Here is an 18,890-nt window from a genome sequence, read left to right on the forward strand (position 1 = left end):
ACAGGGAGGGGAGTGGGTGGCAGCACAAGGGACATCTGAAGGAGGGAGCTAGCTGTTGCTTGTGGTAAGCCAGGGAGCCCTGGGGAGGTGAAGGAATGAGGTCCTTCCCCATGCCAAGTCCTGGCCCTGCTGGCCCTGTGCTGTGCCCTGAGATTTTATGGCACCCCCTGCACCCGTGTCTGCCCAGGCCTGTGGAGCCTGACAGCCCTGGCAAGGTCCTGCACCCCAGCAGTGGTGCTGCCGTTCCTCGCCTTTCTCCTGTGACACCCTGACCTGCAGATGCTAAAAAAATAAAGCAGCCAGAGCCTCCTCCACTCACTTGTTCCTTCCAGGTCTGGCCTATCCTGCCCTACCAGTTCAGGATTTCCCTGGGGCACGTGTGTGTGACTAAGTGGCTGTCTGGGTTGGCTGGCTTAAGTTGCTGTGCTGTCCTCTGCTCATTTGCAAGGAAAGATGAAATTGCTGCTTTCCCCAAAATCCTCTCCTGAGGTTTATGGAGCCCCGGGCTGCCCATGGTGCCTCCTGCAGGGCAGCACCATCCTGCCTTCTCAGCCAGCTCCCAGTGCCACCGAGATCTGTGTTTAATTTGGCAACTGGAACAGCCCTCACCCAAAGCTACCTCAATATTGAACTACTGCAAGATATCTCTGTGCAGATGAATATTTGTCTCATTATACAGTGTTTAAAAAAAAAAAAAAAAAAAGGACTCTGAAAGGCACTGTAAATCCATGGGGGGGTGAGGGGAGGAGGGGAAGGGAATTTCACTCTGTGTGGAGTAGTGTGCACAGTAACAATCAATTAATCACAAAAATTATTGTCCCCTGCACCAATGGAAGTGCGTATGATATACCTCATCCCTCCTGGTTGTGGTGCCTCTGGGACCAGGTGCATCTGAGAGGCACCTTTTGGTCTGTGCCAGTTGATGAAGGAGTTGATTTATGCCTGGGATCCACGGAGGTGCAACACACGTCCCTTGACTTGGTTTCTCTTACTCAGATGGCACCAAGCTCCCCCCACACTCACAGTGTCGGCAGCAGAGCAGTTTTGGAGGCAGTGTTACCTTGCCGTCAACCGCACCAGTGGCACTTCACTTCCATGACTGGGAGTTGGATGGAGAAGTTTTAAAAGCCAACACGATAGAAGAAAACGTACCTCTGTATCCCATGGGTAGCCAGACCCCAGTAAAACCCTTGTATTTGGGAAGAAATGGAGATTCACAGAAACACCCAAGTGCCTCAGAAACCAGGAGTGAGGAACTCAGCCCTTATTCTCCTGTTAGCCTGCTCCTTCACTCCACCAAGCCCCACTGAAGCAGGGGATGGCTCTGTCTCTGTTTACCACATTTTGGGCTCCTCCTGGAACACCCTCTAGCTACATTTAAGCCATCAGTGTCACCACACCAGCTTAAAAAGCCCATTCCTTGAAAGTTTGCTCTTGTTTCAAGCACATCCCACCTACCTCCAGGCTGCAAGTCAATAACTTGTGTCATGGTTTCACCTGCCCCCTTCCCAACCTGCTCACTGATATTATATCAGTACCCCTGAGTTTTTTCTCCCATTCTCTGTGTTACTTGTGTGGAACTGGGTAGGTTAGAGGAGAGAGGAGTAGAGGAGGGATATGTGGGAGCCTGACATTCCATGGACATACCATGGAAAAGCTAATGGGAGAGAAAGTCTCTAAATTGGGAGACTACAGCATCATGTCAGCAGGAGATAGTTTTTATTATTATTATTGCTTTGATATTGTTTCTGCTTTCAAATAAAAATGTTACATGGGTTCAGAACATCAGAAAGATATCTTTTTACAAGCTGAATTAAATAAACACCTACAAATTTATTTCCTGTCCCTGATAATGCGAGTACCCAGCAAGATGTAAGCAAATAAATACAGAAGTATAGACCCAGCAGACACAAGCAAATGCTGTGATGAAAAGATCACATCCTTTCTCCTTCATTTGCTTGTTGTGGCTTGAGTTTAAATTTCTTCATTTCTTGTGCACTTGCAGCATTGAATCAGCTCTCTGTATTCAGGAAAAGTAGCATGGAGAAGGTCCTAACTCCATTCTGAATCCTCAGGCAGCTGATCACTGGTCCATAGCGACAGCTCTGAAGAAGCCAGCAACTCTTTCCCATTTTGCCCCCAAATGTAATCTCTTAGGTGGCCCACTCCAAGCCATGGAGAGCTGCTGCTGTCAACTCCTCACCCCACCTGCCATTGGAGGAACCATGTCCCCGAGGAAAAACACCAGTCTCATAGTCAGGCTGTTCAGGTTTTTATTAATTAAATATTCCATATACAAAGTACTAAATAAATATATAGCTGTGTCAGACACCAGTGTACCATACACACAGATCTGGAGAGCTCTGTGTATTTATATGTGAAATTCCATGGAAAGCTATTTGCCAAATGTAAAGCAGGCTGCAGAGTGATTCAGCTCTGCAGGCTCATTGCTCATCGCCAGGGTGCAGTCCTTGCAGCACAAGTGCGGGCACACGTGTGCACACAGTCGTGTTCGCTCATTCCTGGGACGAAGGGTGCCCATCCTCCGTAGCCTGGCTGATTGGGAAATGTCGGTGTTAATGCCACAGAAACATTTGGGAGGAAGAGCTCAGAGGTGCATGGGATGGGATCCTACTGGGGCACTGCAGGCAGCTGCAGAGAAGGGGTTTTGTCGGCAGGCACCCACAGGCTGGGGTGGCAGGGAGGGTCTGTGGGGCACAGCAGGCTCCCTGGGGGGCTCAGTGAGGCTCGTGGTCAGGAGTCAGAGCTGGTGGGGAGGCTGATGCTAGAGGGCAAATCAGAAAATGTGTTGGTAAATATGTGTGGATGTTTTTATGCCTTTTAATTTTCTTCATCACGTATGGTCCCTAGCTGATGGATCTAAGAGAAAAAAAGGAATACTATTTATTTTAATTTTTTTTTTTTAAATCTCTCTCTGTATCTCTCCTCCACTGATTCTGCAGGAGAGCCAAGCAGGGCTGGGGGCAGGCACAAAAGTGATGGTGGTTAGATAAGGGCACCTTGCTAGTACCTGCGATGTGCTCGCAGGTGGGTAGGAGCCAGGACATGTAGGGCTGATGCTCTTGCTCCCTCCTGTTCTCCCGTCAGACGTGGGCAGCCACATGGGCTGATCTGGGGCAGAGCAGGTCCCATGCCCAGCTGATGATCTTGCTACTCTAGCTCTGCAGCATTCCTGCTGAAAATAGGACAGGACAGGCTCTTCCCGGGACATTTCTCTATCTGAAGAGATGAGCTCCATCCCACGGAGAAACTGGGTGAGCAGGGACAGGATTGCTAGAGCCATGTCTGAAAGTTGTGTTCGAGGAATGAGAGGGGGCTACAAGGGTGCCTGTGGGAGAACCGAGGGAAAAGAGGGCCCTTCTCCTTATCATCAGCATTGCCAGTAGGGGTCTGAGACTGTCTCTTCTGCAGGATCAGTGCACTTGTCACCGTGTGGCCCATTCCCCAGGCCTCTGCTGATGGGTGCTCAGTCTCTTTGCTACCTGCAGAGCTGTTACATGGGGCCTTTCCCACCAGTGTAGTCATGGTACGGGCTTGTCTGTGCCTTGGGCCGAGGGATGGAGAAATCATTCCGGGTGTCGATGGTCTGAAAAGGAAGTGAGAAAGTTTTTACTTTCAAAAAATGGAAAAAAAGTTACGAAATAGAGATAAAAATACAGGGGGAGGGGGAAACAGAACTGAAGGTTTCCCAAGAGTGTGACTGATGACGCTGCAGAAGAAGATTCTGGCAGCAGAAACCAGCTGCTGAGACATGCCTCCAGAGGACATGTGAGGACAGAAGGTGAGCTGCTAGTCCTGGCCAGGCTGTGGGCTGAAGGAGGACTGGTGAACGCACACTGCATCATGCAGGCTGCCACTCTGGGCCTGCACTACCAACCTGTGGTGATGGCTGGTGGGAATACATTCAGGTCATGGGCTGGGAAAAGGAGCAGTCTACTGAGGAAGGGTCACAGACTATTGCAGGAACTGTGCTCAAAGAGGGGACTTCTTATGTGATGTCACATCAAGAATTATTGAAAACCAAAACCTGAGATTTTGCCTTGGGTTCCTCTTGCCTCCCATGGTCACAGGCAAACCCTCCCCCAGCCACAGGCACCTCCATGAGCACACATCCTGGAGTCACCTAGCTCCATGGGAAGCATCCACCTGCTTCTGCAGAGCCTGCTATGTGCCCATCTGGCTTTGCCCCTTCTCCCCTTCCAGTCAACCCCTGGACTGCAGCCTGCTTCTGGTGAAATGGGTGAAAAGGGGTGTGAACTTACCTTCAGCTGAAAATGAGAAGAGTACGGGGAGTAGCTGGGGTCTTCCCTGTCTCCTGAGTCACAAGACAAAATGGGGGAAAAGGTAGTGAGTTAGCGTCACTTGGTAGCTCAGAAATACCGCACCAAGGGAAACTTAAGAGCCTGCAACTATGTTAGTAGCTGATTTTAGTTTAACCAAACTCGATGCAATATGCAGGCAGGAATGCATTAAAATCCGTGGGTGAGTTTCTTATTAAACATTTCCTTATGAAATCAGGACTGAATAGTATTGCAAATAATAGGACATAGGTGGCCTTGGAGTTTAGACCACCTCCTGTTGTCTCACGATTACTCTCCTCCTCTCTGGCCAAATCCCTCCAAAGGGCATTCACAAAACCCCCTCTGCAGTACCCCCTGAGAGAGCACATCCTTTCTCTGCTATTCTTTGACAAACCAGGAGGTCTGACTGCAGTGGACAAATGCGATCTCAACAGCAGATCACTGGGATCTGCTGAGAATCATACTATTCACAAGGAGTACAGTCACACCTCCCCTCCATAGCTTTGGAAGGTCTCAGCTGATAAAATGTTTTGCTTTGTCCCAGTAGGGATGAGACTTAGATAGCAAAGTAAGACCTCCTTGCCTCCTTTTTGGATGTGGGATTTTATTTTTAAATGGATAATGGGAACAAGATCTGAACTGGAAGAAAAAATCTCCTAGGTATAACTTGGAGAGGTCCCAGGTGCAAAAGCATTGCTAAAAGACAAACAAAAAACTGTCCTGATTTTTTACCTGGACTTTCCAGACATAATAGAGTCATAGGAAATTACCTCTCAGCGTGACACACCAGGACACTCAGTCACTCCTCCTACACATCTGTGGTTTCTGCTTTGGTCCTTACTCTTTTCCCTGGTCTGTCTAGAGATCCATTTCCATTTGCATTTCTTCATCAGTCTGAAACTTTTCTCTGTCCTACCTCTAAATTATTCATCATCTTCAAGTCTTGTCTTGTAGCCCTCCTACCTTTTTTAACTCATAAGTGGTGCATGCATGCTCAGGGTTGAGGGAGAGTGCAGTCAATCAATTCATCATACCTCGCACAATTTCATCTTGGGTGTAGGCATGGTTGTCCACTCCAGTAGTCTGCTTTATGAATGTGGGCTGGCAGAAGTCATTTTCTGGAGGGTAGTCCTCCAGCTTCAGAGGGGCAGTGAGGAAGCAGATTTCAGGGACAATATACATTATCAAGAAGATCCATCCATTGGACACCAGAGCAATGGCCACAACAGGATCATCCCAGGCAGGTTTATTTAAAAGTTGGTTGCCTTTTATGAGCATAGTGATCCACACAACCCAAATGGCAATGGAGAACAGGACAGTGACAAAGATGTGTGCCCCGTGTCTCTTCCAGCTCTTGTATGGCCCACAGAATGTGAACATGGACATCAGGAAGGTCAAAGCCATCAGGAAGAGCACGTAGATCAGAAGCATGACAAAGTCCTTGTTGGCCTGCTCTGAAAGCATAAGCAGAAAATCATCTCTGTAATTTACTAGCATGGTGACTAGGTACTCAATGTTGATCACAATTTGCACGAGGGCAAAGGAAACAATGAGTAGCAGCAACACCAGCCAGGAGAAGGGCTTTTTTCCTCTCACTAGTTTGATGAGGTTGAAGGCATGGGTGAGAAGGCTGGAGAAGCAGAGTGCAAAGAGGACTCCAAATAGGAAGAAGCGAGTGGGGCGAGTATTTTCATTGCTTTTAATGATGAAGGCAAAAGTGAGACCAAAAATGCCGAGTGTTCCTAAGAGGAAGAAGAAGTAAATGGAGATCATGTGCCTCTTGTTGTTGTCTTGGACTTTACAGATGAGGAAGAAGAGGGAGCAGATGAGGAAAATGGTGACGAGGACTCCAGCTGTAGCCAGTGACTCCAGGACAATCCCCCAGGCCTGCTCCATGTCACAGAGCAGGTAGTAGTCAGAATGGATGCTGCCGCAGCCTCGGGGAACTGGCGTCGCCATCCTGGTGCCTTCTTGAACAACCCCACTGGGAAATGTTTCCTCGAAGCTGTAGAAAGAGAAAAGTCACAGGCTGTTGCATCAACCACCTGGGTGCTGCAGCACTGGGGAAGGAGAGGACAGATGTCCATCCCCACCTCACCAGGCAAGGACACGACAGTGCTAAGGACATGGGGCTGTGGCAGCAGAGCTGTCCCCCTGTTTGGCTCTGGCTCTCTATCAAAGGCAAGCCAAGCCCCTTAGCAGGAGGCGATTCACCTTACAAGTCCTCTGCACTGTGCACAAGGTTGTGCAATGCTGCAGGAGTGTGGGCAGCAGGAGGAAGGTGAGGCCCTTTTGCAGGTGTTAGCCTGGCGCCCTGTGGCACTGAGACTGAGCTGCCTTGTCACTTTTGTCCCAGGTGATACAAGAGCATGTGTTAATCATGATACAATTTACACTCTTTTGACAAGTTCAAACAACATCAGTACCCGGTACTAGTGAGCTCCAAAGATGAGCAATACAGAACAGGAAACTCTCCTTAGTTTGTTTTCCCTCTATTACTTTCTCTGAAACACTTGTGGCTTTTGTTTATGGGTATGAGTGAAAGGAAGCTTTAACTGCCTTTTATCCTGCAGATAACTAACTTGGATGCCTCCAGCACAACTCTTCTCAGTGCAATTTAAATAGAAAATAAAGGAAAATATTGGGGTTGTTTCGCCTGGAAAAGAGAAGGCTCCGGGGAGATTTTATAGCAGTCTTCCAGTACCTAAAAGGGGCCTACAGGAAATCTGGGGAGGGGCTCTTCTATCAGGGAGTGTAGTGATATGACAAAGGGTAATGGCTTTAAACTAAAAGGGAGTACGTTTAGATTAGATATTCAGAAGTTCTTTACTACAAGGGTGATGAGGCACTGGCACAGGTTGCCCAGAGAAGCTGTGGATGCCCCATTCTTGGCAATGTTCAAAGCCAAGCTGGATAGGGCTTTGGGCAACCTGGTATGTTGGGAGGTGTCCCTGCCCATGGAAAGGGTGTGGAATTAGATGGTCTTTAAGGTCACTTCTAACCCAAACCATTCTGTGATTCTATGACTCTAAGATTCTATGAAACTAACCATGAACCCCAAGCTCACAGTCCTCCTTCTTCAGGGTAGTGCAGCAATAAGAACTATTCCAAATATCTCAGCCCCCTCCCGAAATTATTGCCTTGTGTAGCTAAAGGCCTGACATGTCAGAGCTAATATTGTCATTACATGAGAAGTAACCAACAAGTTACTGCTCAAGGAGTCCATGAGTCAAGGGTGCGCACAGTCTTCCAACACACCTAGCGTGTTCCTGCTGTCTCATCACGAAGAGTTCAGTGCTGGCTGAGTAAGCCTGGTTTAAGCCTGTCTCGCCAGGGGATCAAAGGGCTGTTTAGGTGAGCTCCGCCCATCACCATGGGGAATTAAGTTGCCTACTTCTTTGGGAGCCTGAAGCATGTGCAGAAACCACTGCAAGAGGACATTGGACACTTTATTGCCCATTATGCAGGCACTGAGTGAACTTAGATCCCAGCGGCAGGTAGTGCTTTGTAGGTCCAAATTGTTCAGTTAGATCCAGTCTCTAAAATCTCTCAAAATAGGAGTTTAGACACAATAGCAGCATGAAACATGGGAAAATCTGGCCTTAACGGTGACCTGCACTGGAAAGCCAAGGTCTTTCTTTTCTGATATATCAACAAAAAAAAAAGTTGATCTTGCTTGCTGTGCCATTTACCTTGATTTTCCCCCTCCAGAACAACATACTGCAATTACAAGGCTAGTGTTAAGACACATTCTGGGGAGAGGAGGTTGAGTCTTCAATAAATGGCAGCTGACCTAACCAAGGGATAAATGAAGGGGGAAAACATCACTGACTGACTCCCAGCCCCACATACACCTCAATGTTACCTGATTAGAAATGGTGAAATATATTTCCAGCTTTTAACCTCACTCTGTTAAAGGAGATGTGCAGCTCTTCAAAAAGCTGGCTACAATAAAATGCAAAGTATGAGGGAGCTCTGGAATCTTGTGGAGAGAATGACGGTGAATAATACATGCAAAAGTTTTTGCAAATCATTATTCATAACATTATGGGGATTTACAGTCACTTGTACAAATAGTTGAGAGTTATCTTGACATTTGTGAAAAATGAATAATGAATCTTTTTGAAAAACTAGAGAGCAAATGCTACAATTTTATCCACAGAAAGCTGCTGTTGATCAGATCAGTTTGTCTATTCCCAGCTCCGACAGGTCCAGACCAATGCCGGCTGTCGGGGCAGGTAGAGAGCCCAGAGAGCCAACGAGACCCCAGGGCAGCACAGAGTGCACACCTAGCTGTGGGACCTGTCTGATGCTTACTGCAAGTGGTGCTTGCCACACCACCAGCTGTTTGTTCCAGGCACTTGGAACAAACAGGATGTAGAAAACCTTCCTGTCTTGGAGAACTGGGCCACTTACTGTTATTTTTACTCCTTTTTCTTTTTTCCCAGGATGGATGGCATACGAGATATGAAGAGTCTCTGCCCTGTCTCCCTCTCCCCAGAAGCTGAGCCTGCCCATCTGGCACCTACATGAATCTCCAGGATTTCCAGGGGCTCTGCAGTCTGTGCAAGGAAGCCTGTGCTGCGGTAACTTCACTACTGCTGCATCTGCATCACAGCTCACCCCAAACTGTGGTCCTCACTGTAGTGCTGAGTCTTCTCCCTCCAGCCTGAGCCTGTTCTCTCATTGATACTCGTGCATAAAATATGCTCATCCAGCCACAAATTTCAAATCACATCCCAGCAAAGTCTGTCATAACTCCCCCAGCTCCAGCTGGCAGTCCCAGGTTAGAGTCAGGGGTGGGAGGCAGTCTCTGTTTGCCATGGCACCCCACGCACCCTCCTCTCCCACCCCTATATCCGTGGTCCTGCACGCCATCCCACCCCGGGCGCACAGCATGGGTCCACTCTGGATCCTGTAGGATATTGCCTGGAATTACCTTTGTGGGTCCTGCCCGGAGAAGGCAGCAAAGAGGCTCCAGCTGGAAGAGGCCACCTCCCAGCACACCAGTAACACAGTCACCTCCTCTCCTGTGACCCCAGTGGAGCAGCAGCCCTGCGCTTGCGCTCCCTGGGAGCTTTAAAAGCTGGAGGGCTGTGGAGGTGTGGCTGAGCACACCTATTCCAGTTCCACTACCTCTCCGACGCTGCTATGAAAATACGGTCCCCGTGCCAGGAAATGAAGCCTGGGCTCCTGACGTCAGCGGGGCAGTCACCCCTGCGGCAGGGTGGGGATGGAGCCTGTCCCAGCCCAGGGTCTGGGCCAAATGCTGCTCAGCCAAGTGTCTGATAAGGCGCTTCTCTGTCTGACTCCTGGCACCTGTAGAGGAGGGCCATGGCTATGAACAGAAGCGTGTCCCCTGTCTGCTCTAAGCCTTTTGCCTGGGTGCATGCTTTCTTGCCAGATAACTGCTTTCGAGGTGGACATGGAGGAGGTCTCAGGATGCAAATGGCCCCATAGCACCTGGAGGAAGAGCAGCTGCAAGCCTGGCTCCAGGGACAGTTTCTCTGGGCTCTTGCTGGGACCTGCATCCGTGTGTGGGCACACGTCCTGCTCTCTCTCCTCTCATCACTTCCACGGGTGCCAGAGAGAGCCATGTGCTGCTTCCCAAGGGCAGCTTGCCTTTCCCGGGGCCTCGCTCTGCCCAGCCCTGCTCTCTGGCAGTGCAGCTCTGCCTGCTCGCAGGCACTGAGTCATGTTGTCCAAGGTGCTGGCCCAAATGGTGAAGGCAATGACAAATTCCCCCTTGCTCCACATTGTGCCTCTGGCCTGACACACCCATCAGCACAAATCCATTCAAAGCCAGGGGGGGTATCTTCAATGGGTTCGTGACTTCATCTACTGCTTCAAAAGTTACTCACTGGGAGTATTTTATTATTCTGATTAAAGAAACGACATTTGGGCCTATCCACACCAAGCCCCTAAGTCTGGAAATCCCTCCCACCCCATGAAGGACGTGATCCTTCCCAGTACTGTGGGAGTGGCAGCAAATGCCTGTGCGGAGGTCTGGGTACCAGTGGCTACCTCACCTGCATGTTCGTTCTTACTCGCTTAGTCTGGAGTCCCTGGTTTATTTCATTTGAATGTTGCACATGGAGATACTCACAAGCCATGTACAAATGTGTTTTTCTGAGTCCTCTTTTGCACACTCCCTAGAAGCAGACGGGGGACTGCAGGGATGCCTGGCTCCTGGAGTGAATGGCAACACTTGGGGCAGCCGCTGTGGGGTGGGCTGCTCCTCGTGGCCTTCCTGCTTTCATTTCACTGGAAAAAGCTGAGGCTTCTCAGGAAAGAGCATAGCGGGTTTCTTTATATAAAATTAATCTTAACTTGAAAGTAGGTCCCAGGCTCAGTGGGCCAGCCAAGAAGAGGCAGCTGTGAAAAATGAGAGGAGGAAAGAAGGGGGTGATGGAGAGGAGTTTAGCTCTGGCTCAGTGGGACCCAGCTGGTCTAGGAAGAAATCCCTAGAAGCTTTCAAAGGTCACCGGTCACTCACCAACCCATTTGCATCTTGTCAGAGCACATTATGGATTGTCAGCTACTTTGCTACATTTACACAGACACACAAGACCCCATGGAAGTCAGCACGTCAAATTATATCAGGTTTGTGGGTAAAAAATGAAGAAAAGATAAGAAGATTAACACTGACATTTTCCAGAATGCCTGAGAAATCCTTGTGAGTCAGTCATCAAGCACACTCTGTACTTTCAAGATACTAACTAATACATAGGGCTGGATTTTTACAAAACATCCCAAGTGACCAAGGAGTCCAAGGGCTGCTGAACTGTGGTAGAGTGAGAAGTGGTGGCCCATGCCCTCATGCTGTGCTGAGGAGGGTGGAGAAGTGTCACCAGTCTACATGAGAGCTTGCAAATGGCATGATGGTCACACTGGAAAGGTGAGGTGACTGTCACCTCACTTTAGGGATGGGATGCAACTTGCAGATAGAGGCACCTAAATTTAGATGTTTATGGGTTATTACCTAATTGTGAGCTGGGTGTCTCAGAACTCATTTGAGATGCCACAGGGTATATTTCCAGCGGCTGCTCCAGGAGCACATACATGGATTTCCCATACCTCCTGTAGCAGATCTGGCAGCTCTGTGCAGATGTTTTGGATATCCTAAGGCATCTCAAAACACCTTAGTAAGAGTACATTTTTCCACTGAGTACTGATGTTCCACCAACTATTTCAGAGCTGAGATGTCCGGCTTATATGTAGGCACCTGGGTGTAGATGTTCACCATATGGACTTCATTCTGGCACATCAACACTGATAAATATGTCAAGGTACTGTAGAGTAACTGAGTCACCAGCACGGGGCTGGCATATGGGATACAAGAGCTGTGGGAAGCTACCCTTCTGGAGCATCTGCTGACACTGGATAACCCAGGGGATCTCAGACAGCAGTAGTGTGTAGTCAACTGAATTGAGTCCCAGGTGTCTACAGAGTAGCCTTCTTCATGTGAGCCTGTTGTCCAGATTGCCACTGTGGCTGGTGAAGAAAAAGAAACACTTCCAGTGGAGTTTCAGTTGACCTGCTCTGGATGAAACAAATCACACCTAAGAAGTACTATTTTCCCTCCATCAGAGAGAAAGTGAGATAAGAAGTAAGGTAATTAATTCAGATATAGATCTTTATACCTGTCGTCTGAATTGCATACCAAGCCTCCAAAATCATTGCAACACAAGACAGTAGCAAAAAACTGGTGATGTTGGCAGGTCCCTTGGGTTGGGAGGCTGTTGGTAGCAAGTCGGTTTGCTTTGGCCATAGCATGGGCCTGGAAAGCCAAGCTGGCTGCCGGTGAATGGGAGGGAGCAGCAGCTGGGTTATCCCTATGTGTTGGCTCTACTCTTTTCCCCTTCTCTGGTCCTGAGGTGCCAATGCCTGGTGCTGCCCACAGTGCCCTGAAGCCCGGGGCCAACCCTGCTCCACCAACTTCAGCATGGAGCCATCTGCCAAGGGCAGAGCACTGCAGCCCCTCTCATCACAGCCAGGTCTGGAGGAGAGAGCGTACCTAGGAGGTTCAGGGAGTGAGTTTGTAACTTCTATAAAACCAAGTAATAAAGCAATTAGACACATGGGGAGAGACGGTGCTTGGTGCTCTGGAATGTGTCTAAATGACGTGTATTTTTGGTCAGTGATATTCGCTGAGTTGTGAATGTGTTTGTGTCATTCCTTCTGCTTAGCCACCTGTGCAGTATGTTGACAACACAAGAGCAGACTTTCTCCTTGAAAACTCCTCCAGCCAGCACTTATCTCCTTCACACTGAGCTAACATTGCAGCAGCCTCCACCCTGTCCTGCCCCTTCCATTTCCTGCGGTCTTAAATCAGATCAGATACAAACATTACAACACCCTTGGAAATAGTCATGGGACGGGACTAGCCCAGAGGTGACAGACCTCCAGCCCAGGTAGCCAGCTTGGAGCACTCTGCCTTAGTCGGGGGTGAAGACAAGGGCAGGGGCCGTCATTTCTGGGTGCCACCTCCCCATAACACTGGACTTTGTTCTGGGGGTCCCATCCCTGAAGCCCCTCTGCTCTGGCTCTGAAAGCATGTATCCAAGGATTACCCAAACCCCTACCTAAGAGTCAAGTGCTTTTTCTTTGGAAATGAATACTTGACACCAAGAAGTGAATGTTTTCTAAAAAATTTGAAAAAGAAACTCATAGTGGTGTCCTTCAGAGCTGTTACTTGTCTCTGCAGCCATCAGCTCTTCCAAACTGCACATGTGCTGCTTACCATTTTCAGTTTCACTAACAAAATAAACATTTCTAGTATGTAACACTGGTGTGCTACTTTTCCAGGAAGCGTTGGTTGCCACTTCCTTCTCTCAGAAGCTTCCTTCATTAAATGAGTAGGTTTTTTGCTGCAAACGGGATTGCTTCCTTATGCAAACCCAAGTATGGCCACCCTTCTGCCTGGAAACCCAGGGGATGGCTCCTGAAGCACCCACCAAAACTGTCCTGACTCTATGCCTTAGACTTGCTCCTAGGCCATGGCACATTATTTTTCATACACCATAAGTGCAGAATCCTGAGCAAGAACAGGAAGAAAGAAGAGGAAAACAACTATGAGCATCTGTGGCTGGGATCACTTTGGCTAGGAAGAGCCTTCTCATGAAACGGGGCTGGTGCCCTTGAAGGCTGTGAGCAAGTTCAATGAAAAATAGATTTAGCAACTCCTTTTGGACTTTCAAGCATATACTGATAAATGCTTCACTGATGACAACCAAGTCATTCCTCCAGGTGTAGTTTTCTGGAGATATTCTGTACCCACCACCTGGGGAGCTAATAGGGTTCCAGTCCTTTTGGCATTAACATCATCCACTTTTGTGCTGATGCTGTGTGTTCCTGAAGCAGAAAGTTGCACTGGTGGGTCATGTATGTAGACACATATCTGGGGAGGAGCGTGCAATTTTCAGGAAACAGGGGATCTGAAAGCATACCAAATGGTAGGGATGTTACCTGACACCCCTGGAAAGCAAGACATGCCAAATTTGAATCAGAAGAACACACATTTTCTCTCTCCCAGAAAGGATGATCCCAAGTCTGGGCAAACGATTTAGAAGGGAGGGGATGTCTGGCTGCATCTTTAACTGGTGAACCCTGGCAGAGAAACCATCTGCAAGTACGCCAGGAGGAGCTGACTTTTGCTTTCCCTTGTGCCAGTCCTTCTCATCTGAGTACCCTTGCCTGGCCTCTAACGGGGTTCCCTTTGGTATTCCTTGCCCACTAGGGTTTGGGTAGCTTTCCTTTTTCACTCCTTGCTGGGGGTTGAGGTGGCTGGCTGAGATGCTCACTGGGAGATGATTAGACCATCTCTTTGCACAGGTGGCTGTTGGCAATAGATTTTCCAAGACACACTTTCTGCCCTGGAGTGTGAGACTGATCTCATCTGATAGCTGTGGCTTGGATAAGAGGCTCTGCAGAGGGCTGTTTTTGTGCAAGAAACATTCCTGAGACCTCCAACCTCTGAGTATCACCAGTGACATTAAGCTCACTAAGAGCCATAGCAATACTCATTTCATGCACGCCTGCTGCATCTAGTGGTTAAACAGCGTTGAAATCTATGACATAATGATACACATTCAAATAGCTGCACTTGGGGAAAATGAGGAGGAAACAGTGCCCTATTGTATCTGTTTAACCGAGACAGAAATTTAAATGGGTGTGCCTAAGCAGCCTGAGAGCATTCCAGCCCCAGCCGCTTGCTTCTGTAAGATGATGCCTCTCACTGCAGTTTCTAGCCGATCTCGGTGGGCATTTAACCGCAAACGAACACACATTCTTGCTCGCAGGCATGCACACGTAGCAGCCTGGCCGCACCCAGTCCCACGCCACCTGTGTCTCTCCTGCCTCTGCTGTTGCAATAGGTATTAAAACTAGATAAAAATGTAGGATTTGCAAGGTGCAAGGGTACCGCTGTTGAAGGCAGGAGCCAGGGGGGCTAAGAGAGCGGACAATTGCAAGCCACTATCACCACTGAAAACGTTTTCCCCTAAAAACTCACTGCAGGATGTTCTTCCCATGCTCCATTGTTACAGGACCTCTTCCCTTGCTTTCTGAAGCTGAATCTGAAAAATCTACCCTCTTTAAATGCTATTTGGTTCAGTGTCTGCACTTTGTAAGATGGAGCACTTAAAGGCCATAGATTTGAATCCTAGCCAGAGAGATTAAGTACTTGAGAACTGAAGCTGAGGCCGTAATGTAATCCATTTCATTATTTTCCCTTTAATTCTATCATAATAAAGAGTTGAGATCTCAAGGGGAGAGCCGACTGGAAAGTGAAGTCTATACATAAAATTCCCATTCTTACTGTATTAAGCTTTCCAACAAAAGCAAAGGAAAAATAACTCAGCATATGAAGCCTTACACATGGAGTCAGACACAGAGAATAAACACACACACTCTTCCTCACTCCTTTAACCAAAAAGCCATCCTTTCATCAAAAGTTCAAACGGAAATTTCCACTGGTGATTCAGACCAGCTGGCAGGACTTGAAGCGTCTCCTCTTCTGCTGCTGGGATTGATTCTCTGATTCACCTCACACTTTCATTTCAGATAAGATTGTGGGGCTGCCTACAATCGAGCCAGGTGCCTTTCTCTTCTCTTGCTTGGTGGTCACAAAAGACTTCGCAAACTTGCTGCGTGTACACAGATTGAAACAACAAGCAACGCTGGGTTAGAAAAGAGTATTACGCTGTTAAACATCAACTAGAAACTTGTGCTTTCCAGGAACATCCAGTCTGGATGCTGTGCCCGGGGCTGGGTGAAGGTGAAGGAAAAGAGAAAAGGGGTGTTTGAACCAGACAGAATACACAGCTGATTGCTAAATTTCTGGCATTACTTATGTTTCTTCCAACCTTCTTGACAATCCAGGAGCTCCTCTAAGCTAGGGGGAAGAATGTCAATATGCTGTCATTATTAGTAGCCAAATGGAGAGAACTTGGCAGGAAGAAGACAGGTTTGCAAAGCTTCTGGCTTGCGGTACGGAGAGAAAGAGAACGTGCCAATGGATTTTTGTCCAATTTGGACCAATAACCTCAACTAAGGAGCACCTTTTAAGCTAAAAACTGGCCCTGCTACACTCCTCTCCCCTCGCTCACTCTCACCTTTCCTCTAGGAGGGATGGGTCAGCAAACTCTCCCTCTGGAGCCTCTGGGCTCCCTGCTGCTCTCCAGACCCAGCAGCCCTGGGATGCTTTGCTTAGTAAACAAAGTTACACACACCCCCAGTGACAGCCATGCCCCAGGGAAGTGTTTAATGAAGGCTTAGTTGCCAATTAACCTCTTTAAAAATGCAAATGCAGCTTCAGCTAATGATATCAGCAATCCAGCAACGCATCAGAGAGATGAGACTGCTCTTGGTGTGTGCATGTCTTTGCTTTCCCATGGCAAAGGGAAGCTTCAATCTCCCCACAGCAGGTTCTGCTCCTCTTCCACAGTTGTTGCATTGCCTGATAATCTCTTCCTTGTTCATTATTAACAAACTGCCATAACAGACATTTGTTTGCAGTAATGGAAAAAAACAACAACAACAACAAAAAACTGGCTAGTGTAGGAGCAGCTCTTCTGAAAAGGCTGTGAAGCACTTTTCCAGGAATCCCTGGCCACATATAAGACCTCACCCCAGGGTAAAACCAAGTCACTGTTGGGCATCAGACAGTGCCACCACATTTCAGGGAGCAAGTAATAACCCATCTCTGGGACCTGCGGGGAGGCTCATGTAATCACATGAGAAAATTATTGCCTGTGTGATTACATTCTTAGAAGGCTAAAGGAATTGCCAAACATTTTGGCTCTGACCTTCTGTTTGGCACATGACACATCATATCACGTGTGGGATAAGCTAAAATACATTCTTGAAAAAAGTCTATGCTGTAATGGAATGAAGGAATTCCACATATGCTATGGATCTGAGCAAAAATATTGCTGATCCCAAGGGTTTTACCAAGTTACAGGGCCATGATGTATGTATGGGCAGAAGTTACCATGAGATCTTACATTACATGGGATTAGAGTCTGGATGTTATTCTGGATTGGGTCAACGGATGTCTTCATCGCCAGCCCTATGACTTTGCATGCTAGGCTTTCATAGACTAAATAGCCTTTCCAGCTCTAAGGAGCCAGCCTCAACCTGATCAGCCAGCTTACAGTTAGGTTTCCTTGAACCAGAACTGAACTCACACAGTGAATTTGAAGCTGTGTTGAACTGGAACAGCACTAAACCAGCTTCAGCTCTTATCTGACAACCCAACTAAGAACTCAATCCAGTTTATAATGATTCACCTGTCTGACCAGCAGCGTGTTTTTACTAGAGGTAAATGCAAAGGAAAGTGACAATCCATGTGTGATCCTGCCAAACAAAACACACATTCTGGATGTATTACATGACAGTCTGGCTTCTTTAGCAAACACGGCATCTGTTGCCATCCTGTTTCTAATTAAAAAATGTTTGCTGTTACATAACAGTTAATCCCCAATCTCCAAAGTGGTTAATCTAGATGTACACATGGTTAAAACCTCTGCCAGCGAATTGAAATCTGATTTTCCTAACCACTCATTTATTACTGTGAACCAGAGAAACAGGGCTGTTGAGCGTTACTGGTTAGGATGTATCCTGATCTTCCATGACAGCAGAAAAATTTGATAGGTTTGCCTTCTATCTAACCATCCTTCTCTTTACTCACCAATCAGATTTAAGACTAATACAAGTTGCTGAATACAAATTAACCACCACTTCCCTAACAAGCAATCCTACATTATCAAGCAATGAGAAGCTGGCCCTGCAGGCCCAGCAGGGTCTCCATTGCCTTGTTTCATTTACCTCATTGCTTTGCATCTTCTAGAGCATCTGTGAACACAGACCCCAGTCTGTCCCTGACTGGATAAGATAGTCCTGCAGCTGTGCAATGGAGGGATCTCCACCTGCACAGGGCTGTAGTGGTTTCCTCTAGCAAGAGGCTTCAAAGTGCAATTGCCTCCTAAAATGCCATCAGTACAGGGAGAGCCACAGAGGAATTGCTGAGGCAGCTCACATCTCCCCCTGCCCTGGAAAACACAAGGCAGGCAGAGCTGGTGGCAAAAGGGCCAGGCAGGCACCTGCCCATTGCCAGGGAGAACAGCCTGCAGGACCACATCATGGTCAGATGTGAGCAGCAAAGCAGAGAACCATCTCTTGGGCAGCTTAGGGACCTGCTTGCAGGCTGCTCAGATGGGCAAGGTGAGCAGGGAAGAGTGCAGGAGCTACTTTAGAAAAGGGCATGCATGCATGAGACTGTCTTGGTGAAGGCAGGAAGTCAAACATGTAAGAATGGGTAAGAATGGGTAAAGAGGGCGAGGAGATGGGAGGTCCCAAAAATGCACCAAATAATGGAGGCTTAATAATGCAATGTGTTCTGGGGCATGCTGAGCACGAGGAAACCCTGCTCAGGGGGGATAGCAGCAGGGTTCAGCAGGCCTGAACCATCTGCATTTGGGTGCTGGTTAAATACACGAAAGGAGGCCTTGGCTGACGCTTCAGAAATAATCAGTCCATGCAAAGAGGCCTGCAGACAGGGAGGGAGGCAGCACCCAGGGACTCAGGGGCAGAGGGGCTCCCCTACCCTAGGCCACGCGGAGAGATTCCTCCACGCTGGCAGAGTGCCTCCCAGCTCTGTTCCCCTGCAGCTGGCACTGCCCCAGGACTGCAGTCACCAAATGCTTCCAAAGGTCAGTGGAGTCCCTTGTTCAGCTTTATCTTATCAGATGATGGGAGAGGACTGTGTAGTGATGCAATCCTGCAGACAATACAGAAAAGCAGAGCTTGCCTCTTTCTGCTCGTCTGGGCAATGAGATTTTGCTGAGGTACTGAGCAAGCAGGCTAACCTGCTCAGAGGGGGCAGTCCCGTCTTCCACCTCAGGGCCCAGCCCGTTGCCCACTTCAGTCCGAGAACACGTCCAAGCTGAAGGTGGACCTGGGGCTGTGCACAATTTCACAGGCTGTTTCTTTCAATCCAAGATTCATTTTAAGGCTCAACATGGCTTCTGGTGCAGTTACCTTGCTTCAGCAAAGCAGGCAGGAGAT

At 48.2% G+C, this 18,890-nt stretch overlaps 1 protein-coding gene across 1 annotated transcript; it reads right to left on the bottom strand.

Annotated features, from left to right (window-relative positions):
- Positions 1 to 2,256: 2,256 nt before the first annotated feature.
- GPRC5A (G protein-coupled receptor class C group 5 member A) lies at positions 2,257 to 9,457 on the bottom strand. The gene is made up of 4 exons (XM_040555369.1): positions 9,262 to 9,457; positions 5,357 to 6,327; positions 4,284 to 4,336; positions 2,257 to 3,607 (listed from the first exon to the last, which is right to left on the bottom strand). The coding sequence occupies exons 2-4, from the start codon at positions 6,279 to 6,281 to the stop codon at positions 3,515 to 3,517; spliced, it is 1,071 nt and encodes a 356-aa protein (XP_040411303.1). The 5' UTR covers positions 6,282 to 6,327; positions 9,262 to 9,457; the 3' UTR covers positions 2,257 to 3,514.
- Positions 9,458 to 18,890: the final 9,433 nt, after the last annotated feature.

Source organism: Cygnus olor, chromosome 1 (genome assembly GCF_009769625.2).
Source record: "Cygnus olor isolate bCygOlo1 chromosome 1, bCygOlo1.pri.v2, whole genome shotgun sequence".
NCBI classification, from domain to species: Eukaryota; Metazoa; Chordata; class Aves; order Anseriformes; family Anatidae; genus Cygnus; species Cygnus olor.